General features: G+C 40.8%; 2 protein-coding genes across 2 annotated transcripts; one reads left to right on the top strand and one right to left on the bottom strand.

Annotated features, from left to right (window-relative positions):
* Positions 1–569: 569 nt before the first annotated feature.
* Positions 570–12,306, bottom strand: Tdp2 (tyrosyl-DNA phosphodiesterase 2). The gene is made up of 7 exons (XM_070024452.1): positions 12,062–12,306; positions 11,900–11,985; positions 10,227–10,400; positions 8,845–8,936; positions 4,196–4,314; positions 3,411–3,581; positions 570–1,700 (listed from the first exon to the last, which is right to left on the bottom strand). Exons 1-7 carry the CDS (start codon positions 12,212–12,214, stop codon positions 1,422–1,424), a joined length of 1,074 nt encoding a protein of 357 aa, XP_069880553.1. The 5' UTR covers positions 12,215–12,306; the 3' UTR covers positions 570–1,421.
* A 123-nt stretch (positions 12,307–12,429) lies between these two features.
* Acot13 (acyl-CoA thioesterase 13) lies at positions 12,430–26,606 on the top strand. The gene is made up of 3 exons (XM_070024456.1): positions 12,430–12,663; positions 23,147–23,331; positions 26,142–26,606. Exons 1-3 carry the CDS (start codon positions 12,592–12,594, stop codon positions 26,296–26,298), a joined length of 414 nt encoding a protein of 137 aa, XP_069880557.1. The 5' UTR covers positions 12,430–12,591; the 3' UTR covers positions 26,299–26,606.
* Positions 26,607–27,971: the final 1,365 nt, after the last annotated feature.

Here is a 27,971-nt window from a genome sequence, read left to right as displayed (position 1 = left end):
AGAAAAAGCTCAGGGACAGCGCCCAGGCCTTGAGTTCAAGCCCCAGGACTGGCAAAAAAAAAAAAAAGCGCCAATCTGTATCAAGTCCTATGGTTTAGCAGTGGCTTTTGAATCCTATGCATCTCATTTGAGCACCAACTGCTTTCAGATGGTTATCTGTGTACAGGAACATCCAAGAACATCACTAGGACTTGCCAATTGTAATCTAGGTGTCCAGCGCACTTGCCTTTTGGGGGAAGGAAATATGAATCACAGAAAATGTGCTTGCTCCCTAGTTGTCAACTGTAGTGCACATTTTCTCCTCCCAATCATCCTCAGAAACAACAACCTACTGGAACCCGCGCTAGGATAAAGACTTTCCTCAATTCACCCAATGCCATTCAAGGCTGGCACTCTACCTACTAAAGCCACACTTCCACTTGTTTTTTTCCCTGGGCTGACTTTCAAACGGAGATTCTCAGATCTAAGCTTTGGGAGTAGCTAGGATTACAGGTGTAAGCCATCAGCACCCACACTTCTCATTTAAATTTTTCCCACTGGTGTTTTCCATCATAGACGCACAAAACCAATCTACAAACAAGTAAAATTATTTATTTACAGTACATTTCTCTTAAGGGCTTTTCTTTCAAGCACATTTAAACTACCCTTAAAAAAGTAAGAATGAACTTATGGAATGGTAATCCCTCTGTACACCTTAATACTTAAAAAAGTGAGAAATAAAAGGTATTTTTCATCCACTTCCTGTAAAGTATTTGTATTTTACAAGTAGCAAAACTAAAACGTTATTTTTCTTACAAACTTATTTTTCTTAGGAAAAAAAAACTCCTATGCCGTCATAAAACTGATTTTAATCATTATCAAGCCAAACTTTGCTTGGTAGCAACTTCAATACAAACAGTAATCAGAAAAGAAATGAGATTTAAAATGTTAAGATTTCAATTATACCAATTATACACTGTCACTGACAAAAATTAAAGCTGATGTAGGAGAGTTGTCATCCACAACTGCAGATGATTATGGCCTTTTCAATTAAGATTATTTGAATTTGAGAAATATGATTAAATTCAGTCCCCAAAAGTTTCTCTTTTTTCTTTTGATACTTTTTAAAAAATAAAATCTTGGTGCCTAATGGAAATAATACTATAAAGGTTAACCCTGAGACAATGTGGGCCCTAATAGAATCCAGTTGGCAGCTATGAGCTGACTAGGCTTTCTGCTCTCCTATCAAAAGGTCTCATCACATTTGAAACACAGGCATGCTTAAGTGTAAATAAACATTAACTAGGTATTCTCTGTAATAATGGTCAAGAATATTAATTCTTCCATATTAAGCCTACCTTTCCAGATAGGTAAAAATTGTATTTGCCAGAAGTCAGAACAGAACTACTCAAAACATTTGGAAGTTACATTTGACAAGCATTTCAAAATATTTTATCCAGGTAGCACAAAACACCCCAGTGATCACTAGGATATTTCCCACAGTCCAGTTTTTCCATCCCAAGAAGATCAAAACTTCGAGGAATAATGGGATTCTCTGCTGCTGTCCTGAAAAATATGCGATCGAAACGAAGCTTACAAACGCCAGGTATTCCAAGATTAGAGTTCATTTGTGTATCCCACGTGTACTGGCAATGCTTAGGTTTGCCCAAAAATTCCCAGGCATCCATAATGTTATCAGGCAAACCACCATATTTAGTAACCTGAAAAATAGAAAGAATATTTTGTAAGATTTACATCTTTTCCCACAATTTAAAAAGGTGTGTTTGGCCATTAATACTCCTAAGTGCTATATTTTAAGCCACAATGGAAAAACAATGTAAAGTAAGATATTTTAAAAGTATAATGCTGCATATTGTCAGACACCTTGTATTCTTATACTGTTTTATATAGAAAGCGAACTTCTATGTACAACTAATTTTTAAAAAGTATATTGCTGCATGGTAGCAAAATGTAGACAATGTAAGCATAATATAAAACAGGTGCCTTTTGTTGTGAGCAAGTACATAACTTTGAGTACAGATAAAATTCTAAAGACTGAACTGTAATTGCTGTTAAATTTTTAAAAACTAAACTTTTGAAAAACTCCTCTATTGTATAAATTTACAAGTGTAACACTCCTACAATCCAATGATATCTATTACTCTCACAATTCTATTTTAAATATATTACCAATATTTATTAATTTTGCCTTCTTTCATTAGCACTATAGGATTTTAAAACTTCGTGGGGCTGTAGGTTTATCAGTAAAATACATGTGTGACAACCTGGGTTCAATCCCCAGCAGCAAAGGAAAAAAAAAAGCCTAAAAAATTTTGTGTATGGTAAAATAAACACTATATAAAATTTATCATTTTAGTCTTTTCATATGCACAACTGTGGGACTAATACTTTCATGTTGTTGTATAATATAACTACCATCTATCTCCAGAACACTTTCATCTTCTGTAATTGGAACTCTGTTCATTAACACTAGTATGTCATTCCTTTATCTTGCCAGTTTTTATTTATTTTTATTTTTTTATTTTTCCAACTTTTTTTTTGGGTCCGGTAGTGGGTCTGAACTCTGGGCCTGGGCGCTGTCCCTCAGCTCTTCAGCTCAAGGCTAGCGCTCTACCCCCTGAGCCACAGTGCCACTTCCGGCTTTTTTCTTTTTGCTTATGCGGTGCTGAGGAATCAAACCCAGGGCCGCAAGCATGCAAGGCAAGCGCTCCACCACTGAGCCACCTTCTCAGCCCTCTTGCCCGTTTTTAGTGCTCACCTTTCTACTTTGTCTTCAATGAATCAGACTAGAAAAGGAATCTAGCATTTATTTTTTCCCTTTGTTGATTTCACTTAGCTTATATAACTTTAGGATTCATCCGTGTGCAGCATATATAAAAACTCTCATAAAAGATTAAATAACATTCCATTGTATGTAACAAACTATATTTTGTTTATAGCCATACATCTAACAATTACACTTCAGTGGCTGGTATCCTTTTGCTGTTGAGTAACAATGCTTTGAACATATGTACAAATAGCTGGTTCAGTTGCTTTCTTATACCTCGCTTCCACCCAAAAGTGGAATTGGTAAATCTGACAGTCATTTGTATGAGGTTCTAAGAAACCCAAATGTATTCCAGGCACAGATGGCTCACACCTGTAATCCTACCTACGCAGGAGGCTGAGATCTTAGGATCAAGGTTCAAAGGCAGGAAAGGCCAAGACTCTTATCTCTAATTAAGCATCCAAAAGCTATAAGTGGAACTGTAGCTCAAGTGGCAGAACACTATCCTTGAGCAAAAGCACTAAGGAAGAGTGCACCAGCCTTAAATTCAAGCCCTACCCTACCCATTGGCACCAAAAAGAAAGAGAACCTAAATTCAATTTCACAGCAATAATATTCCCACAAACATTAACCTGTTACTCACTTCTTGATCCCTTAAATTTGTATCTCCTCCAAATACAACAGTAGCTTCTTCTGGAGCCTCTTGCATTTTCTTAAAAACCATTTTTAATTGACTCATTCGTTCTTTAGAATGCTCTTTGGTGCTCTCCAAATGGGAAGTCATAAGATAAAAGTCACTTCCAGACATACTCACCTGCAACAGAATTATTATAGTTAAACTGATCACTAACCACTAAAGCTGAACTCTGATAACAGAATTATCAGGCTACTCAATCAAATATATTTATTTACCTGTAAAAGTATAGCCAGCACTACTATCAGTCTAGGTAAAAAGCAGTGTAAGGTACTAACTATGCCCACAAAGATTTAGAAAGCAAGGTTCAGTCCACATTTCACCTCCACTATCAATGAGCCTTACAGTATCCCCAGGTCTTCAGTGACTCATTTCTCTAAAATCCTGACACTGGACACACTTTAAATGTCTCCAGTCTGATCTATAAGCACAGCTACTTCCCTCCTAAGAAGTCATGAGTCATTTGCAAACACAGATAATTCTTATTTAATGCCATATTAAGTCTAGAGCATATGTGTAACTAAAAAATGTTAAGTGAATTAACTAGCATCATTTATCTACCATCTAACAGATTAATAACTAAATTTTTACAGGTTTGCAAAATTTATGAAAGTTCTCTAAATCTAAACAACCTATATATAAAGGACAAATTTTTCTCTATAAAAACAAGGACACCATAAAACTATTTTTAAGTTTTTTCTGTTTTAAAGAAAACTGAAATATAAATTACTTACATGCGCACACAAAATGTTTCTCATCATTTTAGTATTTGGGAAAGGAATAATCTCGTAGCTTTTTAATTTCGCTCTTGCTTTCCTCAACATTATAGCTGTGAAGTATCCATCTTCGCGACCTTCAAGTATTTGTAAAAAGAATTTTGGCTGAAGTTATGTGTACTTGAGTTTACCCTAAGCTCCTCTCTTAAAAGACTTAACAGAATATATATGTATGTATATTCATATATAGATGTAAATCTATATGTAATACCATATATATTATATACCATATATACACAGTTTTCTTAAAAGTAAACTATTAATTCAAACTAACTCAAGATTGCCAATCAAATTCACTATCTACCTGTCTCTTCCCAAAGTTTTCTGGTTAGAAATATGGAATAAAAAAATAAATGGGGTAAGGGATATAGCTCAGCAGTATTTGGTTAGCTTGTGGGAAGCCATAGGTTCAAGCCACAGCACCAGGGAAAATGTGTGTAGGTGAATGCACAGAAATCCAAAATATAGTTAATTTGCTATTAAAATCCAATGAGAAAATGTGAGAAATTTCTGACAGAGTGCATGTAACTTAAACAGAGAAAATCTGACAGGACTTTACTTCTCTTTTTCTACAAGAAAAACTATAGCAAAATGAATTTAAAAATTCAAAAAAAACAACTAAGAGTAGAGGAACACTGAATGAAATTACCCAAGTTCTTTCAGAAAACAGCAGGACAAATGTTCATCAGAACAGACAAAGCCACTTGAATGCTTGTAGCAGAGAACTATGAACAGGAAGCCAGTAGATTTGGCTCACCAAAGTCCAGAAATAACACTGAACAAAAAATTATCACAAAAGGTAATAGGTTGAGTATCAACAGTACATAGCTAGTTTGACATCTGCATACAGGGTGAAGCACATCCAGTTGTCTTCCCCAACTCTCCATAGACAAGTAATCACTCACCTACGTACTAACAGGAGACTTAAAAATCTGTAGGGAAACTAAGTTTTAGAGGCTCCACATAGTCACCAGCTCCTGGAAAAGGTATGTCTTAGAGGAAAGGTGAAGGGAGGAAGGTTGAGGTGTGGGACTGAAAACCAACTAAGTGAAAATATACTGAAGACCCAGGGAGCTGCTTCTTCCTCTGACCTGTTCCCACAGGTAGGCAAGAGAATCACAAAGCTCTCAAAATCTAGAAGACTATTATTTTGTTTTTTGCTTTATTATTTGTGTGTGTATGCCAGTCCTGGGGCTTGAAATCTGGGCCTGGGCACTGTCTCTGAGCTTCTTTTGCTCAAGGCTAGCACTCTACACTTGAGCCACAGAGCCACTTCCAGCTTTTTCTGTTTATGTGGTACTGAGGAATCAAACCTAGGGCTTCATGCATGATAGGCAAGCAATCTACCACTAAGACATATTCCCAGCCCACTTGTTTTGATTTTTGAGGTGAGTTTGCTAATTTGTCTACCTGGTCTTGTGATCTTATCCTAAAGTGACCTTGACTTTTTTTCTTATTTTAGCATCCTGAAAGGCTGGGATTATAGACACATATGACACACCATGCCTGGCTAGGAATTTTTTAAGACTGAATAGCCTCAGATGAAAGGCTTTCATGTACTGACACAATAGATAGTTGGGAGTCTCCATGCCAGTGAACAAGCAATTTTTTCTGTAATCAATCTTTTGTCTTCCCCTGTATTATATGTACTACCTAGTCTTGCTGAAGAATACTAAGCTGTAAGTTGTTTTTTAGTGGATAGAATTTAAATGTGAACCAAGAGCTGGGCATGGTACCACACAACTACCATCTTAGCACTCAGGAGATTATACAAGTTCTAGGCCCAGGCTATATAACAAGACAACAAGCAAACCAAAAGCAAATTCTTAAAAAGGCACATGAAAAGATTAAAATCCTAAAGCCAAGCACCGGTGGCTCACACCTGTAATCCTAGCTACTCAGGAGGATGAGATCTGAGAATTGCAATTCAAAGCCAGCCCAAGCAAGAAAGTCCATGAGACACTCATCTCCAATTACCAGCAAAAAAGCTGGAAGAGCTGTGGTTCAAGTGGTTGAGCTCCAGCCTTGAGTGAACATATATACAGAATAATACTCAGGCTGAGTTCAAGCCCCAGTACTGGAGTGTGTACATGCACACACGCGCACGCACGCGCACACACACACACAGAGGAATAAAGGAATATGCCATTAAAAATCTATTTTGTGGGCTGGGAAGGTGGCTCAGTGGTAGAGTGCTTGCCTTGCATGCATGAGGCCCTGGGTTCAATTCCTTAGCACTACATAAGCAGAAAAAGCTGGGAGTGGCATTGTGGCTCAAGTGGTAGAGCACTAGCCTTGAGCTGAAGAGCTGAGGGATAGCGCCCAGGCCCAGAGTTCAGGCCCACGACTGATAAAAACCAAAACAAAAATGTACTTTGTGTACAGTAGGCCTAAGAAATTGAAATAATTTACACTCAATAATTTACACTCAATTTCAAAAAGAAATTATAAAGAGGAGAAAGGAAAAAACAAAAATGGGAGATTTTACAAATCCTGAGACTCAAAGTCCCAAACAAAAAAGATCCAAAGTACTTAAGGATTAAAGTTTCCAGAGACTACAGAAAAAAAAAAGAACAGGAATCAGCATGACATTAAACTTACTATCCTCAATAATGAAAACTAGAAGCTGCTGAAGCATTATCTTCAAAATTCTTAAAGATAAAATTACTTCTACCTCAAAATTATGTCTCCTCAAACTATCAACCTACCATGAGTCTAAATAGAGCACAGCACCAGGATTTTCAAACTTCATTACTTAGCCTCGCACCAATGGCTCATGCCTGTAATCCTAGCTACTTACTCAGGAGGCCAAGATCTGAGGACCCAAGGTTCAATGCCAGCCCAGACAAGGAAAATCTGTGAGACTCTTATCTCCAATTAACCACAAAAAAATCGGAAGTGGCAGTGTGGCTCAAGTGGTAGAGCACTCACCTTGAGCTGAAGAGCTCAGGGACAGTGCCCAGGCACAGAGTTCAAGCGCCACAACTGACCAAAAAACCCCAAGAAAACAAAAAAAACTTCATTACTCAGGCACTACTCTTAGAAAGTAACTCGAGTATGGGCTCTAATGAAATAGGCAAGTAAAACCAAAGGGAAGCAAAGCATGGGATTCAGAAAACAAAAAGTCCAAAATAAAAAAGACTATAAACCACCCCCCAAGGAACAAGCAGAAATCCTCAACAAAGAGAGGGGTAGACTGAGAAGGAATTCCTTCCTTACCAATTATGGCTTCAAGAATAAATCAAAATTGAAAATCATACTATGTAAAAGTCAAAGAAGAAAGAAAGAAAGAGAGAAAGAAAGGAAGGAAGGAAGGAAGGAAGGAAGGAAGGAAGGGAGGGAGGGAGGGAGGGAGGGAGATCAAGACACCAGTGGCTCTTGCCTGTAATCCTAGCTACTGAGGAGGCTAAGAACAGGATTGTGGATCAAAGTCAATTCAAGCAGGAAAAGTCTGTGAGACTCTTATCTCCAATTAATCACAAAAAACTGGAAGTGGACCTGACCAAAAAGAGCTCAGGGGCAAAACCCAGACCTAGAATTTAAGTCCCATTACTGGCATAAAACTACTACAGATGAAAAGTCATTAGATATGGCTCAAGTGCTACTTTTACATGTACTTATAGCAAAAGCAAAATCATAAATGGAAAACAAATCATTCTGGGAAAAAATGGGGGGAGAAGGAATTAATAGTTTTTGAAGTCTTGGGGGTTTTTTTGGTGCTTGTACTGGGACTTGAACTGAGCAAAGGCCTGGGCCCGGTTTCAGAAGCTTTTTCACTCAAGATTAATGCTCTAATGCCGGGCACTGGTGGCTCACGCCTGTAATCCTAGCTACTCAGGAGGCTGAGATCTGAGGATCGCGGTTCAAAGCCAGCCCGGGCAAGAAAGACTGTGAGACTCCTATCTCCAATAAACCACCAGAAAACCGGAAGTGGCGCTGTAGCTCAAGTGGTAGAGTGCTAGCCTTGAGCTGAAGAGCTGAGGGACAACGCCCAGGCCCAGAGTTCAAGCCCCACGACCGACAAAAAAAAAAAAAAGATTAATGCTCTACTACTTGACCTACTTGCTCCACTTATGGCTTTTTTTTTTTTTTAAGTGACTGAAGAGTCTCATGGGCTTTTCTACCTGGGCTGGCCTTGAGCCTCCATTCTCAGATCTCAGTCTTCTGGGTAGTTAGGATTCCAGATGTGAACACAACTGGCACCTGGCTCGAACTCTTCGCCAGGCTCATACTCTTAAGTTTTAACCATAGAGCTGGGGGTGTACAGAGCCACTGTATGGGCTTAGCATGCACAAGGCTCTTGGTTTCATCCCCAGCATGTGTATATACAAAACATTATTAGCAACTAGTTTTAGTAAAAAGCAACTCAGTGTTTCAAATTTTAGTATTTTCTTTGTTCTGAAAAATCACTTTAATACTTTTCACATGTTCATGTTCATATTAGCTGCAAATATTCTATTCTTTTACTATCCTGTGCCTTGCTCATTTTTCTCAACCTTATTTGTGCTTTTTCTTCTCTTCCTCCAGTAAATTAATTTTCATTTATCGCTTCCATTGATCTATTTTTTCAAAGAAAAAGACAGGTTAAATTACAGGAAAACTGTTACCTGGAATGATCTCGTAACTAGTTGCTCTCTTCTTTAGGTAGCAATAATATGGGGGAATGACTTCCTGTAGAAATACCACATCTGGACAGTACCTAATTAAAAGCATCAAATTAAGTACTAGCATATCATTTCATTTTCAGCTATCTGAATAAAGGAAATTCCAAGACAAAAGAAACACAAACTGGCCAGGCACCAGTGGCTCAAGCACGTAATCCTAGCTACTCAGGAGGCTGAGAACTGAGGATCCCAGTTCAGACCAAGCCCAGGTAGGAAAGTCCTTAAGACTCTTATCTCCAGTTAACCACCAGAAAATCAGAAGTGGCAATATGGCTCAAGTGGTAGAGCACTAGCCTTGAGCTGAAGAGCTGAGGGACAGCATCCAGGCTCCAGGACAAGCCAAAAAAAAAAAAAAAAGAAACATAAACTGTTACCCTCTAAGGCACCTAGTATTCAAGGTTTATATTTCTAAATATAAAATAAGAAAGATCTGTTATTTATTTAGCACATAGTATTATGATGATTAAAAAGGCCACCAATGGCTCAGGCCTAGAATCCTAGCTACTCAGTAGGTTGAAATCAAAGGAACACGCTTTAAAGCCAGCCACGGTTGGAAAAGTCCTTAGGATGCTTATCTCTACTTAACCACCAAAAACGCTAGAAATGGAGCTGTGGCTCAAGTAAGGAAACACTAGCCTTGAGCAAAAAAAGCTCAAGGACAAAACCCAGGCTCCCTACTGAGTTCAAGCTCCAGGAAAGCTACCAAAAACAAAACAAAAGAAAAAACAAACAGGAGAGATGGGGGGCCTTGGTAGAACCCTGTCTGTATGTAGGTATAAGGCCACTGAGTCTAATTCGAGCACTGAAAGAGGAACAGTGATGAAAACAGAAACTACTATACTAAGAGCCTACAATGCTACCAATGTTATTTCTTTTTATCTTTAAAAACATTATCCACAGCAAAGGAAACTGAGCTCCAGAGAACTTACAATTCTAGAAAGCTAACAAAACTTGGTGCTATCTCAATCAGACACCCTAACTCAAAAGACCATCACCTCAATTCAGATATTTCTTCTAAAAGCTGGCCTTTGAAGCTAAGTCTAATTTTTCTTTTTTTCTGCCAGTCCTGGGGCTTGAACTCAGGGTCTGGGCACTATCCCTGAGCTTCTTTTGCTCAAAGATAGCGCTCTTCCACTTGAGCCACAGTGCCATTTCCAGCTTTCCTGTTTATGTGGTACTAAGAAACCAAACCCAGGGCTTCATGCATGCTAGGCAAGCACCCTACCACTAAGCCACATTCCCAGCCCCAAACCTTTAAAATTCTAACTTTGTAGATATAAGCTACTTATCACAGTAAACTATTGAAGAAAAATGACAATACTTACAAAGCTAAGTAGGAACATACCCCTCGAGCCCTCTCCTGAAGATTATTTATATCCAGTCCATCAATATTCCAGGTAATGAAAGAGAACATGGTTTTATCTTCTATCTCAGTACTTTCAAGTGAGTTGCTTTTAGAACTAGTAGAATCAGTCGTGTCTTCATTGGTTAGGTCAACACTGGCAAGATCAGAATGAAATATAGCTTTGCAAATAATCTACAAATTGAGATTTATTTTTTTGGGACTTGTAGCCTTCCTTTAGAATATACCAGGGATTAGGCATCCTGTATCAGAAAACACCAATTCCAACTTGATTTAGAAGCTAAATTACTTCCAATATCAAGCATTTTAGGTAAGGGATATTCAACCTATAGTTTTAAATATCCTAAAAGTATCTGTACATGGAAGGTCAAAGTCATATGACTTAGGAAAGTGTTATTCAAATGTTCACTCAACACAGTTAAGAGAGAACTCAAGGGTTACATATATTATTAAAATGACATATCCAGGGCTGGGTAGGTGGCTCAGTGGTAGAGCACTTGCCTTGCATGCATGAGGCCCTGGGTTCGATTCCTCAGCACCACATAAGCAAAAAAAAAAAAAGCCGGAAGTGGTGCTGTGGCTCAAGTGGTAGAGCACTAGCCTTGAGCTGAAGAGCTGAGGGACAGTGCCTAGGCCCAGAGTTCAGGCCCCATGACCGGACCCAAAAATAAATAAATAAATAAATAAATAAAATGACATATCTGGGACTGATAGTGCCTATTTGCAATCCCACTCCCTCAGAAAGAAAAAAAGTTAGTTTCATTGTAGTAGGCCTCTGATCAGAGTTCCAAGAGATAAGAGACCAATATAAGCAGTATTACTTGTTAACTGACATTGTATAATATACAATATAAACATATGTATACATGTACTATGTTCATACGTGTTCATATCATGTATACGAAAAGATGTACTCTATATTAGTACATATATAAAGTGTATGTATAAAGTATATGTATAAAGTATACATATATCGTCGTATTAAACCGTAGCGTTAATAAAACTATTAACATCTTGGTATATTTTCCTAAAACGGTATTTTAATATAGCTATAATTTATAAAGTTAATTTGTAGAATACTTATCACTTATGTGTGTATTCATTACGTGTAGTATGCCTATAAACATATGTAAGTATATTACTTGTGAGTTGGCCAGAGGAGGGGCAACTGACCACACACTACAGGAAGAGAGACGACTTCCAAGCTACCATTCCTCTGCAGAGAATGTCCGTCCTGTTTGTTCCGTTACAGACCTGGTCTTATGCGTCTCTAACTCAAGTCAAAGTGCCACTCGGGTGTTTTCCACGCCCTTGGGCGTCCGAAACGGCGGTCAGCACCGCCGGGGGGCGCACGCGGTGTCCCCCCGCACCGGCGAGGCACGAACCTGGGGTTCTCGGGTGAGGGAGAAGCGAACGCCGCCCCGCCCCCAGCCCCGCGCCGGAACGCCGCCCGACGCCTCCGACAGCAAACCGCCCGACCCCGCGCGCCCCCGGGGAACCGTTTCCCCGACCCCCGCCACGCCGGGACGCCGCCCCGCCCCCAGCCCCGAGCCCCGCCTCGGTTACCGCGTCCCGGACCCGGCCGACGCCTCCGAGGGTAGGCCGCCCGGCCCCTCCCCTCCCCTCCGCGTTTACCACGTCTCGGGCCCCGCCGCGCCCTCAGGGACGGCGTCCAGGGCGTCCTCCTCCGCTGACGGCTCGAAGAAGGAGTTGAGCGCTTTCTGAAAAGCACAACGGCACCGGGATGAGGAGGCCCGCGACGCCACGCACACCCGAGCCAGAACCCCCGGCACCTACCTCCACCTCCCACTCGTTCTCCGCCAGGTAGCACTGCGCCACCGCTTCGTCGCATCTGGCGACCGAGGCAAACTCCTCACACAGAAGCCGCCGCTTCTTCACCTCGGGCTCGCCGTCCCCCTGCGCCGCCTCGTGCCCGCTCCCGCGCTCCATCGACCCTCCGCGTCTTCACCGAGCCGGGACCGGAGACTGGAGCGGCCGACCCCCAGCCTCTGCGCAGGCGTCCGTTTTCCGGGTGCTCACGAATCAACAAGCCGGCGAGGAAACGTGCTCCGCGATAGGCCCGGCCGACTCGGTTGCCAGGGCCGACCCCGACAAACTACGCGTGCGCATTCGGTCACAGAGGTGGGGAGGGGTGGACGTCAGAACGTGAGCGCGCGTCGGGGGACGCTGGCTGCGGGAGCGCGCACGCTCCTCCACGGGCGGAGAGTCCGTCTGCCTTTTGACCCTCTGCGCCCTTCTTCTTCCCGCGAACGGCGCCGGTGAAGTTCATTCCCTCCCGGAGCCCGGAAGCTTGCAGTCCGTCCACCATGGCACAGAATATACGGGAACTTCTGAAGGTCGTGGTGAAATCTCCCGGCTTTGATAGAGTTTTGGAAAAGGTACTGGAGGCGAAGTCCGGAAAGAAGAGGAAAGCGAGCTCTGTGAATAAATGATCCCTGTCTAGCTTCTGTTGGAATGCGCCCCAGGTCCCCATTAGCAAAGGTGGTTTCCCACTGCTTAACGGAGCCTCGGGTGTGTCGGGTTGAATTCGCGTTTTCTCTCAGGTAAAGTGTGGTGGTCACTGGTGGAAACCCAAGTGGAGCCTTCCACGAGCGGGCAGGTAAAAAGTACGGCAACGCCTAAGCGCACGTCAGGGTTTTAGACGGCAGCGATGATCCGCTATGGAAAGTAGGAAAGCCCAGTGCTTGGTAGCGTGAAAGAGAGGCGTCGCTCGGTGGAGGTTTGGGAGAGTTCACAAACGTATTCTAGCAGCTCCTGGAGAGGTAAGTCCTGGCCCTTGAATGGAAGTCAAGGCATTTAAGAGCTGCACTTGCAAGGTTTTGAGGTGTTTGGAGAACGTCATTTGCAGCGAGATACAAGTGCTGTTGAGTTAGGAAGACTCGGGTCTCTGTCCCCTGTCACCGGACCAAACTAAACCCAAAGGGTTAGGCGTCAAGGTCATTGTTAGAGGCTTTGTTGGAAGTATTGGTGGATAAGCATCCATGACTAAAGCGCTAGGTACACTCAGGGTGGAGGAACTTCCCAAGAACTTTGAAAGTTTATTCTAATTAAGGAAGTGAGGGGTGGGGAACGGCGGTGGTGGCTCTTCCCTGTAATCCTGGGTACTCAGAAGTCAGAGTCACGGTTTGAAAGCAGTCTGGACGGGAAAATCGGGTGCGAGTCTTATTTCCAATTAACCAACTGTAAGTGGAGCTGTGCCCGAGTGGTAAAACACTACAGAATACAGGGAAATCTGGAAGTGAAATTTAATATTGACCTAAAATCATTCCTAAGTCTTTCTCCTGGAACACGCCTCTCAGGTTGTATTTTAACAGTGTAATAACTGTCATGGGCTGGGAAGGTGGCTCAGTGGTAGAGCGCTTGCCTTGCCTGCATGAGGCCCTGGGTTCGATTCCTCAGCACCACATAAGAAAAAAGCCGGAAGTGGTGCTGTGGCTCAAGTGGTAGAGCGCTAGCCTTGAGTTGAAGAGCTGAGGGACAGCGCCCAGACCCAGAGTTCAGGCCCCACGACCGGACCCCCCCCCCAAAAAAAATTACTGTCATGGCTTTTCTGAAAAACAGGAATAATATTCAATTGTATCTGATACTTTCAAATAGAAAGCTCTGTAAGATGCAATAGCATATTATGTGACTTTTAGAAAGATGTATTCTCTAAAAAAGGATGTAATGGCCTAGGAGAGAATTTGAATTCCATAAAAATTCTGTAGCAGGGATGGGGATGTAGCTCAGAGATAGCACACCTGCATAGCCCTAGGTTCCAGTTCCAGTCCATGCAAAAAAAAAAAAAAAAAGAACAAAAACCCACCTCTGTCTTCCCTTTAGAGCTTTCAGTCTAGAGCTTTCAGCAACTTCATCAATGTGTATCCTGTATTTTTATTACCTATGAATACCTAGTTAAAATTGTAATACTCTAGCCTAGTGTGATGACAAATCCCTGTAATCCCAATACTTGGAAGGCTAAGACAGGAGGATCTTAAGTTTGAGGTCGACCCACATTACTTATTGAGACCTTGTTTCAAAAAAAAGTATTGAATGTTTTCATACTTAATCATTTGAAATTCAATATATAGGGCTGGGAAGGTGGCTCCGTGGTAGAAATCATTTGAAATTCAATATATAGGGCTGGGAAGGTGGCTCCGTGGTAGAGTGCTTGCCTTGCATGCCTGAGGCCCTGGGTTCGATTCCTCAGCACTACATAAGCAAAAAGAAAAAAGCCGGAAGTGGCACTGTGGCTCAAGTGGTAGAGTGCTATCCTTGAGCTGAAGAGCTGAGGGACAGCGCCCAGGCCCAGAGTTCAGGCCCCAGGACCGGACCCCAGAAAAATAAAAAAAAATCTTTTATATCACAATTATGTAGTATGCAAAATGTAGTAATAGCATATTAATATGTAACCAATATATTGGTTATAAAATAATACAAAAATACAGTATTATACTATCATTATTGTACTATGCAATTATATATATATATATATATATATATATATATATACTTTTTTTTTTTTTTTTTGCCAGCCCTGAGGCTTGAACTCAGGGCCTTAGCACTGCTCCTCAGCTTCTTTTGCTCAAAGCTAGCACTCTACCACTTGAGTCACAGCAGCACTTCTAGCCTTTTCTGTTTATGTGGTGCTGAGGAATCGAACCCAGGGCTTCATGCATGTTAGGCAGTCTACCACTAAGCTACATTCCTAGCCAATATAAAATATTTTAAATAGTATAAAATTATTTGTTAAACACTCTTTGTTAACTACTATAGCTTTTGTCACCTCACTGCACCCTGACTTGTTATTTTATGAAAAAAAGTTTTCCCTTCTGTTTAAGCATGACACTAGAGGTTTTTGTTGTTTTGTGCCCGTCCTGGGGCTTGAACTCAGGGCCTGGTCACTGTCCCTGAGCTTTTGTGCTCAAGGCTGGTCTTCTATTACTTGAGCTACAACTTCACTTCCAGCTTTTTTGTTGGTGAATTGGAGATAAGAATCTCACAGATTTTACTGTTGTGCTAGCTTTGAACCTGATCCTCAGATTTCAATCTCCTCAGTAGCTAGGATTACAGACATGATCCACTAGAGCGCACCAACACCTTTAAGACCAGGAATGCTTTTCATTTTCTCCTTTTTAAAAAAAAAGTCCTCTCCAAATATTTAATTTTAAATGGTTTTGTTATTTTTGATGCTACTGAAGATTAAGCTCAGGACCTTGCACTTACTAAACAAGTGTTATGCCACTTGAGCTGTGTTTCCAGCACCTCCCCATTAATGTTATTTATGAAATGTATAGCATAGGGTCTCACTTTGTGCGCAGTCTGGGCTGTGATCCATTTGTGCGGATGGCAGGCATTCAATACTGCACACAGCATTGATTGAGATATAGAGTCTTGAGAATTTTTTTGTGTCCAAACTGGCTTCAAACCACAACTCCCCTAATATCTACCACCTTCCAAATAGAATTACAGGCTTGAGCCACCACACCCAGCCCTGATGTGTTTTTTGTTTAGTTTTGGTTTTGTATCAGTACTAAGGCTTGGACTCAGAGCTTGGGTCCTGTCCCTTAGCCTTTTTTGGTCAAAGCTAATGCTCTAGCACTTGTGCCACAAGCCTTCCAGCTTTTTTTAGTGACTAACTGGCAATTAGAGTTTATGGACTTTCCTGCCTTGGCTGTCTGGGAACTACAGTCCTCAAATCTCAGCCTTTGGAGTAGCTAGGATTACAGGCATGAGCCATCAGCGTCTGGCCCAGCATTACTTTTTAGAAAGTGGAAGAGTTATATGATCTGAAGAGAAATCAGAGTATTGAATGCCGTTTTACAAATTGTTAAAACTCTAAATTGACATAAGGATGTGTACTGTCTCCTAAAATCATCTATGTTCTTACTACATTGCTCTTGCAAAGATGAGAAAGGGGTATTTCTGAATAAGAACCAGATTTTGAATTCTGTTGCTTCAGATCTACCATTACTAAATATAGGTAGTTGTCAAAGCAAAACTTATTTTCTTCTTGGTTAAATGTGACAATTCTATCCTGAGTGCTAACCTCTTAACAGGCTCTGGGTTTTTTTGTGTGTTTTGGTGGTGTTTTTTGGGTGAGGAGGGTGTGGGGGGGGGTGGAGCTGTGGGGAGGAGTTGCTGGTCTGGGGCTTGTCAGGGCCTGGACACTGTTCTTTTACTTTTTGCATCCAGGCTGGTGCTCTACCACTTGAGCCACAGTTCTACTTCTGACATTTTTGGTTGGTTAATTGAAGATAAAGTCTCATGGACTTTCCTGCATATGCTAACTTAAAACTGCAAACCTTGGGCCGGGCGCTGGTGGGTCACACCTGCAATCCTAGCTACTCAGGAGGCTGAGATCTGAGGATCTCAGTTTGAAGCCAGTCCAGGCAGGAAAGTCCATGAGATGTTTATCTCCAATAAACCACCAGAAAACTAGAAGTGGTGCTGTGGCTCAAGTGGTAGAACGCTAGCCTTGAACTGAAGAGCTGAGGGACAGCACCCAAGCCCAGAGAGTTCAAGCCCTACCACAAAAACAACAAAAACCCTGCAATCCTCAGATCTCAGCTTCCTGAGTAGCTAGGATTACAAGGGTGAGCCACCAGCTCCTTTCATAAATCTTACTAAAAGATCATCTTTAAATTTGTCAAAAAAATAAATACTATAGACTATAAAGAAATACCAACCATAAACCAGGAAATAGTGGCTCATATCTATAATCCTAGCTACTTGAGAGGCTGAGGTTAGGAGGATTATGATCTGAGGACAGCGTGGACAGGAAAGTTTTAAGACCCCTTCTCCACCAATAGCCTGGCCAGGGTAGTATGCACCTGAGAGCCTCACTATGTAACAAGCCAAGATTGGGCAATTTGAGCAAAAAAAGTCCATAAGACTCCATCTTTTTTTGTATGTGTGTGCTGGTCCTGAGACTTGAACTCAGGCCCTAGGTACTATCCCTGAGCTTTTTTACTCAAGGCCGGAGCTCTACCATTTGAGTCACAGCTCTACTACTGCTTTTTGTAGTTAGGGAGAATCTCATAGACCTTCCTGCCAGACTTTCCAGGCTGGCTTTGAACTGTGATCTGCAGATCTCAGTTCCTGAGTAGCTATGATTACAGGTGTGACTCACCAGAACATGGCTTCATAAGAGTCCATCTTAATTGAAGGAACTGGTTATAGCAGCCTTTGCTTGTCATTCTGGCTACAGTTGGAAGCCAAAATAGGAAAATCACTGTTTAGGCACATACCAAGAAGCAAAACCCTCACTCAAAAGTAACCAGCACAAAAAAAGTCTGGAGGACCACTAGATCACTGGTGACTATAATTCTAGCTACTCAGGAGGCTGAGATCTGAGGGTTCTAGTTTAAAGCCAGCCCTGGAAGGAAAGTTCATGACATCTCCAACTAAGCACAGACACAAAGTGCAACTGTGGTGCAGGTGCTAAGAACAACTTCAAGCACGTGAGGCCCTAAGTTTAAGCTCTACTGGCACAACAGAGGTCTGGAGGTATGGTTCAGCAGTAGAGCACCTGCCTAGCAAGTACAAGGCTCTGAATTCAAACCCTAGTGCCACCAAAATTTTTCTTGCCTGTTAAGAATTTATAACTTAAGGGCTGGGAAGGTAGCTCAGTGGTAGAGCACTTGCCTTGCATGCCTGAGGCCCTGGGTTCGATTCCTCAGCACCACATAAGCAAAAAGAAAAAAGCCGAAAGTGGCACTGTGGCTAAAGTGGTAGAGCGCTAGCCTTGAGCTGAAGAGCTGAAGGACAGCGCCCAGGCCCAGAGTTCAAGCCCCATGACCGGATCCCCCCCAAAAAAAATTTATAACTTAAGGGGCTGGGAAGGTGGCTCAGTGGTAGAGCGCTTGCCTTGCATGCATAAGACCCTGGGTTTGATGCCTCAGCACCACATAAGCAAAAAGAAAAAAGCCAGAAGTGGTGCTGTGGCTCAAGTGGTAGAGCGCTAGCCTTGAGCTAAAGAGCTGAGGGATAGCACCCAGGCCCAGAGTTCAGGTCCCACAACCGGACCCAAAAAAAAAAAAAAAAAAAGAATTTATAACTTAAGCCAGGTGCTTGTGGCTCACGCCTGTAATCCTAGCTACACAGGAGGCTAAGATCTGATGATGGCGGTTCAAAGCCAGCCCGGGCAGGAACCTCTGTGAGACTAGTAACACACCAGAAAACTGGAAGTGGTACTGTGGCTTAAGTGGTAGAGTGCTCGCCTTGAGTTGAAGAGCTGAGGGACAGCACCTAGGCCCAGAGTTCAAGCCCTGTGACTGACAAAAAAAAAAAAAAAAAGAATTTATAACTTAGAAAAGTGAATTCTAAGTTTCATCAAAGGTACTAGAAGAAAAAATAAAGGAGTTGGAGTGAATAAGTTCAGAAAACATTATATATATCAATCCCATTTTTAAATACATGGCTCAGTAGTATTAGTTACACTCATATTGTTGTACAATTGTCACCACTATCTTCATAACTTTATATGTTGCAAAACTGGAACTGAATTCCCACTAAATAGTAAATCCCATTCTTTAGTCCCTCCCCCCCAAGCAACTGCCATTCTACTTTGCATCCCTATGAACTGATTACCATAAATACCTATAATAAATGGAGATCGTGTGTCCTTGTTATAAGACTTTTGACTGATTCTAGATTTTAAAATGTTCAGTTTTATGCTTGTCATTGAAACAACATAATAACAAACAGACAAAAATAGTTAAAAGGTTAGACTTAATCTTATACTTATTAAAAGATTAGATTTAATTACACTTATTAAAAACCACAAGAAGGCAGTGGTATTCAAGTTTACCAACATGTTATACCAATAAAAATGATCAGATATGTCATTGGTCATTAAAATTGTTCAAAAATAAGAAATACACAAAAATGTAATGAGGCGAGATCTTTAGGTTTATGGGCAAACAATATCTTCACAGCACTATTTGTGATATGACAATCAGGAAATAAAACTTAAATGTCCAGTCACAAGAAAACTGGCAAAAGAAATCAGGACAGCTCCATGTGGAAAGACCTTTAAAAGTCACATCTTTCAACTAACAAGTAGGTCATTATATGATGTGTCATATGAGTATTTTTGTGTGTGTGCAAATACTGAACAAAACTGAACTCAGAGCCTCTAACTCTTGGTTGGCTTTTTCATTCAAGGCTGGTGCTCTAACACTTGAGTCACAGCTCCACTTCCAGCTTTCGAGGGGCAAACTGGATTTAAGAGTCTCATGGACTTTTCTGCCTAGACTGGCTTTCATATCACACACTCTTGAGTTGCTAGGATTTATAGGCATGAGCCACTGAGCCTGCCTTTATCATATTTATTTTTTATGACACATACCATTATTTGTCAGCCACTAAATACATTGCTAATATAAACTCAACTGTTTTAAGTCAAAAGTTTAAAAAAATCCCAATAGTCTGGAAAAGAATTTCATCTTATGAGTAGTGAAAATCTAATATGCTAAGAAGAGCTGTGGAGACAAATGGTCTTCTAGGGCACAAAACATAAAAACATGCTATTCATAGAAAAATGCAGATTACCAACAAAAAAAAAATCAGGACCCTTAACACTATTATTAGTCTTGTAAATCAAACATGACATGATTGCCCCATCAGGTTGTAAAAATGAGCAGTATGCATTTCTGATGAGCAGTGAGAGAAAAGACATCATAGCTGCTGGAAAGCAATCTTAGGCAGTTCTCCTGCCTCGCCTTCCCAAGAAGCTGCGACTACAGGGGCACACCACTGCCTCCAGCTTAGTTTCTTTTTCTTGAGAATTTTTAAATGTCATCGGAGAGTATGTCACAAATAGTGACATTTCAATAAAAACCTGAGCAAGTTATGGGTCTTGAAGGGGAAGACTGTTCCATAAAGGAGAACAGTGTTAAATCCCCAAAACTTTACAATAGTACTTACAGTGTGAAGAGGAACCCCAAATATGCTAACAAGGGGGTTGCTGGATAAGATGATTTCATACATGGCTTTGTAGTCTCTCTAAAAACATTTTGTAACAGTACTAGGAAAGCAATCTACCAAAGCCATATCCCTACCCCAATCTTTTTTTTTTTTTTTTAACTTGTTTTTGTGCCAGTCCTGGGGCTTGAACTCAGGGTCTAGGTGCTGTCCCTTAGGTGCTCTTCCTCAAGGCTCAGCACTCTTCCATCTGAGGCCCATCCCTTATCGTGTGGTTTTGGTGAATTGGAGATAATAATCTCATGGAATCTTCACCCAGACTGGCTTGGAACCATGATGCTCTGAATTTATAGGATTACAAGTATGAGCCACTGGTGCCCAGCACAATGATTATAGTTTAACATTAAAATAGAAATGGAGAAGACAGAGCAAAATATTTCCTGCCCTCCCACTCCCCCCAATACAGGAAAAGACTCCAAGCCTAGCCCACTTTTGTTTTTCCACACAGGTACTGGGACTTGAACTAATGGCCTGTTCTCATTCGGCTTTTTTTAATCAAGACTGACATCATTTGAACCATACCTCCACTTGTAGCCATTTTAATCAGAATATAGCTCTCCATGAGCCTCTCACCAATAAGACTACTTATTAACTATGGAAGGATATACAGGACATTGTCATTGTTACACCAGCTTAATAATTGCTTTACTTAGGAGACATGAATTGGCAATACATTGCCATTTCTTGTCATGTCAGGCTAACATGCAAAGTTATCTATACCTCAGTGAAGATTTATTCCAGTTTTAAGTTAACATGTTCTGTGGTCCTTCCTTGGGGAAAAGGAAGAAAACAGTCTTTTTTTTTTTTTTTTTTTTTTTTGTCGGTCGTGGGGCTTGAACTCTGGGCCTGGGCGCTGTCCCTCAGCTCTTCAGCTCAAGGCGAGCGCTCTACCACTTGAGCTACAGCGCCACTTCCGGTTTTCTGGTGGTTTATTGGAGATAGGAGTCTCACGGTCTCTCCTGCCCGGGCTGGCTTTGAACCGCGATCCTCAGATCTCAGCCTCCTGAGTAGCTAGGATTACAGGCGTGAGCCACCAGCGCCCGGCTAAGAAAACAGTCTTTAAATCTATCTCTAGCTGCTCAGGAGGCTGAGATCTAAGGATCGCTGTTCAAAGCCAGCAGGGCAGCAAAGTCAGATTCATGTCCAGTAAACTACCAGAAAAGCCAGAAATGGAGCTTTTCCTCAAATGGTAGAACACCTAGCCTTGAGCAAAAAGCTCAGGGGCAGTGCCAATGCCCCTAGTTCAAGCCTCCATACTGGCATACACATACAAAAAAGATGAACTTTGTTCCTATTTGGTGTGTATTATTAGTTCATGGGGCCATCTTGTGGCTAGATCACATATTGCTACAGACAACCCAATTTTAACTTTTTTCCCCATTGATTTAATGCTATTGTATAACATGACAGTAATTTGGGGATGGTTTGTATTACTTTGGTTTTGTTTCCTTCATACCTTTGAAGAATAAACAGTGAATCTCAGTAGAGAACTCTGTCTCTATGTATCTAGAGACTTTATAAGTTAGTGGTTAGAAGGACAAAGAAGGTACACCTAGATCTAAAACTTAGCTCCTGTCACATAGGGGGTGATCTTGACAATAAGCCACTCTGAATTTATCAGGAAAATCAAAATTATCCCTGTCTTATTATACAATATGGTCACGTACCAATCACATAATGACATTTTGGTCAATGGACTGGACTGTACATACTATAGTGGTCCCATGAGTATATTATGTTGCTAAACATCCCTGTGGCCAATAAACACATAGCTGAAGACAAAACTGGAAGAACCTCCAAGAAAATTCACATACCCCTCAAGTTTTTTGTTGGTTTGTTGCCAATCCTGGGGCTTGAATTCAGGGCCTGGGCACTGTCCCTGAGCTTCTTTTGCTTAAAGCTAACACTCTACCACTTTAGCCACAATGCCACTTCTGGCTTTCTCTGTTGATGTGGTAATAAGGAATCAAACTCAGGGCTTCATGCATGCTAGGCACTTACTCTACCACTAAGCCACATTCCCAGCCCAAGTTCCTAAAAAAGTTTGAAAACACAGGCCATCACTGAAAGGCTATAAAACAGTATTGTTCATGGTGTTAACTGCTTTCAAGCAAATCTGTGATTGAAAAAACAAGCATGTCACTATGGACATATTCCTGAAAGTACTTCTGAAGAAGCTTAATTCTAACTCAATAATGAATTTCTTCCTGCCTGTTTTTTCAAGTTGTTTTCAACTACTCAAAAATTAAGTCATTTAGAAAATTACTTTTCTTGTGCAAAAATTAGGAACCCAAATTAGACGTATATATGGCTTACTAAGAGATGACAGAGAGGGGCGGTTAGCACTTGCCTAGCCAGCTCAAGGCCCTGGGTTCAGTTCTCCAAGTCAGGGATCAGTGGCTTAGTTGGTACAAAATGTCCAAGGAGAGATGGAGAGATGCCAGGTGTTGGACATAACTAAAAAACTGAATTCCGCAGAAATAGAGATTAGCAAAAACTATTGTTTCCCTAAATATTCCCCTTTAAAAATAATCTACTACTAGGCATTGGTGATTTGCACTACTTGGGAGGCTGAGATATGAGAATCACACAGTTCAAAGCCACCTGGGGCAGAAAAATCTAACACTTTTATCTTCAGTTAACTACCAAAAAGATGGAAGTAGAGTTGTACTTCAAGTGGTACAGCACTAGCTTTGGGCAAAAAAGTTCAGCCACAGTGCCCAGGATTGGTACATGCGTGCACGCACACATGCATACAAACAAAAATCTAGCAAGTTAATTGAATTTCTGAATCAACTTTTGGGGGAAATTCAGTTTCATCCAATGATTGTTTTCAATGGACTGTTTGAATTTTTTCTAATGACTGAACTAATTATTATTTTTTTTTACATTTAGGTGACTGTTGTCTCTGCTGCTCCTGAAAAACTAGTTTGTGAAATGAAAGTAGAAGAACAGCACACTAATAAGCTTGGTACTCTCCACGGTGGTCTGACAGCAACCTTAATAGATTCCATATCAACCATGGCTCTGATGTGCACAGAAAGAGGAGCACCAGGAGTCAGTGTTGACATGAACATAACGTATGTATCCAAGCCATATCCAACATAGCGCTAAACATTTCATAACTTCAAACAAAGCTAAATATTAGTGAAGCATCAGATCCAATTAGCTGCTTATTCTTAAATACAGCTATAAATCTATAGCCATATGCCATGGCTTTCGAACCTAGAAGTAAAACAGTTCTAATTATAGTCACTGGCCGGGTGCCGGTGGCTCATGCCTGTAATCCTAGCTACTCAGGAGGCTGAGATCTGAGAATCATGGTTCAAAGCCAGCCTGGGCAAGACTGTGGGACTCCTATCTCCAATAAACCACCAGAAAATTGGAAGTGGCGCTGTAGCTCAAGTAGTAGATGCTCGCCTTGAGCTGAAGAGCCGAGGGACAGCACCCAGGCCCACAGTTTAAGCCCCATTACTGACCAAAAAAAAAAAAAGTCACCCCTCCATATCTGTGGGTGATTGGTTCTAAGACCCCACTCAAAATATGAATGTTGACTCCCTCCCATATGGGAGTAAAATGGCATATATATGTATATATATACCATTATATATGTACCTGTACATATATGTATATATGCCATATATATGCATATTTATGTGTGTGTGTATATATATATATCCTATACATTCTCTCCTGTATTCTTTTTGTGTGTGCTGTTTCTAGAGCTTGAACTTAGGACCTGGATGCTATCCCTTAGCTTTGTCACTCAAGGCTGGTGCTCTACCATTTGACCCATTTTTCAGCTTTTTGGTGGTAAGATAGGAGATAAAATTCTCATGAACATTGGCTTCACTGCCCTATTGTTAGTAACTCAAATTTAAGGCGTGTTGCCAAAACATTGGCCACCAAGAGCTGCCTAAATTTCAAAATTTGATAAACTGAACAGACATGGTCTAGAGGAAAAGTTTCAGGTTATAGATATCTCAAAACTAAATGTTTCAGTCTCTAAACATCTCATGTGCTAGACACCACTCAGGATACCATATTTACTCCTGCATGTTTTTTCTACGCTAGGATTGAACCAAGAGCCGCTTGCAAGCACCCACCCACTGAGCTATACTCTAAGCCCCATATTAAATCTTATATTACATAAATAGAACTTGTCTTCCACAGAATATTACTTGGATTTAAAAAAAAAAAAGTTACAAGGGCCGGGAAGTTGGCTCAGTGGTAGAGTGCTTCTATTCCTTAGCACCACATAAGCAGAAAAACCCAGAAGTGGTACTGTGGCTCAAGTGATAGAGAGCTAGCCTTGAGCTGAAGAGCTGAGGGACAGCGCCCAGGCCCCAGAGTTCAGGCCTATAACTGACAAAAAAAAAAAAAGTTATGAGTTCCAAAATAACAGAAGAGGAAATTCTAGGATAAGAATACTATTGACTAAGTGGCAGCTTCCAGATCCCCTAATTTAACAGTTTCTCATTTATACACAAGGAACTGCTGGCTTTCTTTACATTCATTTAATAGCTAATAGCTAAGTTCTTTACTTTTTTTTTTGTCAGTGGTAGGGCTTGAACTCTGGGCCTAAGCACTGTCCTTCAGCTCTTCAGCTCAAGGCTAGCGCTTTACCACTTGAGCTACAGCGCCACTTCTGGTTTTCTGGTGGTTTATTGGAGATAAAGAGTTTCATAGACTTTCCTGCCCAGGCTGGCTTTGAACCGCAATACTCAGATCTCAGCCTCCTGAGTAGCTAGGATTACAGGTGTGAGCCACTTAAGTTGACTTATGGGGGGGGGGGGGGGAAATGTAGGGGAAATAGTGAAAAGTAGCCAAAAAGCTTAGACATAGCACTTTCATTTTTTTAGACTGAAGTACATGAATTTAAATCAGTCTATTCTTTTCAGCATTAAAGTCTGAACTTTCTTTTACCTCCCAGACATACTTAAGTCTTATTTTGAATTTGACTAAATTATTTAACTTTGCAAAGGTCCTTGCTTTATAATAAAAGACATTAAACTTGGTAAAGAAACTTCTATTTAGAACATTGTTTTTATCCCCAGCTTTAAGATTGTTACAAAAAAACAACTAAAAAACTCTTGGAAGCTCACACCTATAATCCTAGCTACTCAGGATTTTAGGACTGTTGTTCAAAGCCAGCCCAGGCAGAAAAGTCCACGAGACTGTTACCTCTGGTTAAAAAAAAAAAAAGCTGGAAGTACAGGTGTAACTCAAATGGCAGAATGCCAGCCTTGAGTGAAAAATCCGAGGTTGCCCTGAATTCAAGCCCCAGAACCAACACACACACACAAACAAGGAATAAGGAGAACCCACAAAACCAACTTCAGTTGGAAAATGTCTTTAACTTCTAACATGTGCAACCTTTCCTTTCATTATTCCCTAAAATGATGCACTCTAACTTACATAGTATTTACATCCTATTATGTATTTTAACTAATCTAGAGATGATGTAAAGTATATAGCAGGGTTGGAATAGGTTGTTTAAATTGTACAGAAAAAAAGTCATGAATTTTGGTACCAGAAGGTGTACTAGGACCAATCCCCCAGGGATACCAAGACACAACTTTTCCTACCACAATTCTAAGGACTTCATATTCATTACTTGTTCTTCTAATGTCATTTTAGTGAAGTCTAAACATTGATAAGACAGAAACACCAAGAGATACTTCACTTAGGAAGTTAAGTAGATTAAATTCTGTTATGAGAAAAGAAACAGTATTGATAAGGGATGGATGAGAGCCAACCGTTCAAATATGATAGGAAAGCTTGTCATTATTCTTAAATTTTAGGAATAAGCTACATAGGAAAGTGGTTGAGTTTATCATAACCTTCCCTTTTAAAAGCTTTCCATTAACCATAAATATTTCCTTTCAAGGTACATGTCATCTGCTAAAATAGGAGAAGAAGTAGTGATTACAGCACATATTCTGAAGCAAGGAAGAACACTTGCATTTGCCTCTGTAGATTTGACTAACAAGGCCACAGGAAAACTAATAGCACAAGGCCGACATACAAAACACCTGGGAAACTGAGAAAAACAGCAGAATGACTTAAAGTGAACATTAAGTACAAATTTTGAACAAGTTTAAAAATAAAAGAACAAAAATATTTTCTTGGGCTGGGAATGTGACTTAGTGGTAGTAGAGTGCTTGCCTAGCATGCATGAAGCTCTGGATTCGATTCCTCAGTACAACATATACAGAAAAAGCTGGAAGTGGAGCTGTGGCTCAAGTAGTAGAATGACAGCCTTGAGCGAAAAAAATCTACGGGACAGTTCCCAGGCCAAGTTCAAGCCCCAGGACTGGCAAAATAAACGAATAAATAAAATTGTGGAAAACAATGTATAAAGCAGTTAGTGCTGTGTGTCTATTCATTTGAACTATCTTCAGTTTTATATTTTTAGAACTTCCTAGCATTTTCAAAACAAAAACGAACTCAAGATTAGCTATTTTAGCTGGGTGCTAGTTACTCTGGAGGCTGAGATCTGAGGATCACAGTTCAAAGTCAGTCTGTGAGACTTATCTCCAATTAACTACCAGAAAACCTAAGTGATACTGCGGCTCAAGTGGTAGAGCACTCACCTTGAGCTGAAGTGCTGAGGGACTGCCCCCAGGCCCAGAGTTCAAGCCCCACAACCAGCAAGAAAAAAATTAGCAATCCTAATCTAAGATTAATGTCCAACACTAAAGAGAAATATAAATGGACACCTTTGTTTGGGCTGTTGTAATACAACTATAGATGATATACCTTATATAAAACAGAATTTCTGGAGGCTGAAGAGGTCCAGCCCATTGTCTACTTTAGTTATCTTCAAATGGCAGAAGAGTCAAGGAATGTTTCTCTGAAGAATCATAAATGCTAATAAAAGTGCCTCCAAAAGACCCTACCTCCTAAAATCATCACCTTAGAGGATTCTTAGGGGGATACATTCAGACTACAGCAGCTCTAAAGTGCCATGCCACTTTCCATTTTCTTTATGTGGCCTAGAATAATCAAATAAATTTGAAGCAAAGCATATTAGTGACACCAGAAATGGCCCAAATACCTCTCTGCTCTAGCCTGGAATCTCTTGTATTAAAGGGTGGGGAAAAGCATATGACAAGCCATATTGAATTTCCTCATCTGTTATACTGAAGAAAAAAAGATGGCAAGCCACTTAAGTCCATTTCTCAAAAGTTCTGTGGACTGTGGAACTCCTAATAAATTGGATTTCTCTATCAGTAATCATTTCCTACTAACTGGAAACAGCTGTGTTACACTTTGCCTGTATTCGAATGCATGCTGGGGACTGGGAAATTTAGCTTAGTGAAAGAACATAGACCACTTGCCTAGCAAATGCCAAGTTGCCAACACTGAAACAACAAAAACCAAGACAAACACATTAAGAATGTGTGTGTGTGTGTGTGTGTGTGTGTGTATATATGAACTAGAATACATGTTGATCTGTTCACTAGGATAGCCATTCCCTAGTAGCAGTGACCATAGTGTCTCTGATGCCTTTATATCTAGTATTTTCCACTAGAATGAACTTACACTCCTTGAAACAGCTGATAGTACTGGAGGCTAGTACAACAAAATCTGTAAGTTATCCCTGAAAGAAGTGTTCAAGAAAAGAGGCATAAGGGCTGGGAACGTGGCTCAGTGGTAGAGCGCTTGCCTTGCATGCATGAGGTCCTGTGTTCGATTCCTCAGTACCACATAAGCA

Source organism: Dipodomys merriami, unplaced genomic scaffold (genome assembly GCF_024711535.1).
Source record: "Dipodomys merriami isolate MVZ:Mamm:240054 unplaced genomic scaffold, mDipMer1.0.p SCAF_16, whole genome shotgun sequence".
NCBI classification, from domain to species: Eukaryota; Metazoa; Chordata; class Mammalia; order Rodentia; family Heteromyidae; genus Dipodomys; species Dipodomys merriami.
Note: the sequence above shows the minus strand (reverse complement) of the source record. Positions and strands in the feature narration are given on the sequence as shown.

Bases quoted from the DNA above. Each gene is read 5' to 3' on its own strand.
- Acot13 (XM_070024456.1), top strand. From the start codon at position 12,592: ATGGCACAGAATATACGGGAACTTCTGAAGGTCGTGGTGAAATCTCCC. The intron at 12,664-23,146 runs GTACTGGAGGCG...TTTTACATTTAG, and splicing joins TTGATAGAGTTTTGGAAAAG to GTGACTGTTGTCTCTGCTGC. The intron at 23,332-26,141 runs GTATGTATCCAA...TTTCCTTTCAAG, and splicing joins AGTGTTGACATGAACATAAC to GTACATGTCATCTGCTAAAA.
- Tdp2 (XM_070024452.1), bottom strand. From the start codon at position 12,214: ATGGAGCGCGGGAGCGGGCACGAGGCGGCGCAGGGGGACGGCGAGCCC. The intron at 8,937-10,226 runs GTAAGTATTGTC...GCTTTTAATTAG, and splicing joins GTATGTTCCTACTTAGCTTT to GTACTGTCCAGATGTGGTAT. The intron at 4,315-8,844 runs GTAACAGTTTTC...AAATACTTGAAG, and splicing joins TAGTTACGAGATCATTCCAG to GTCGCGAAGATGGATACTTC.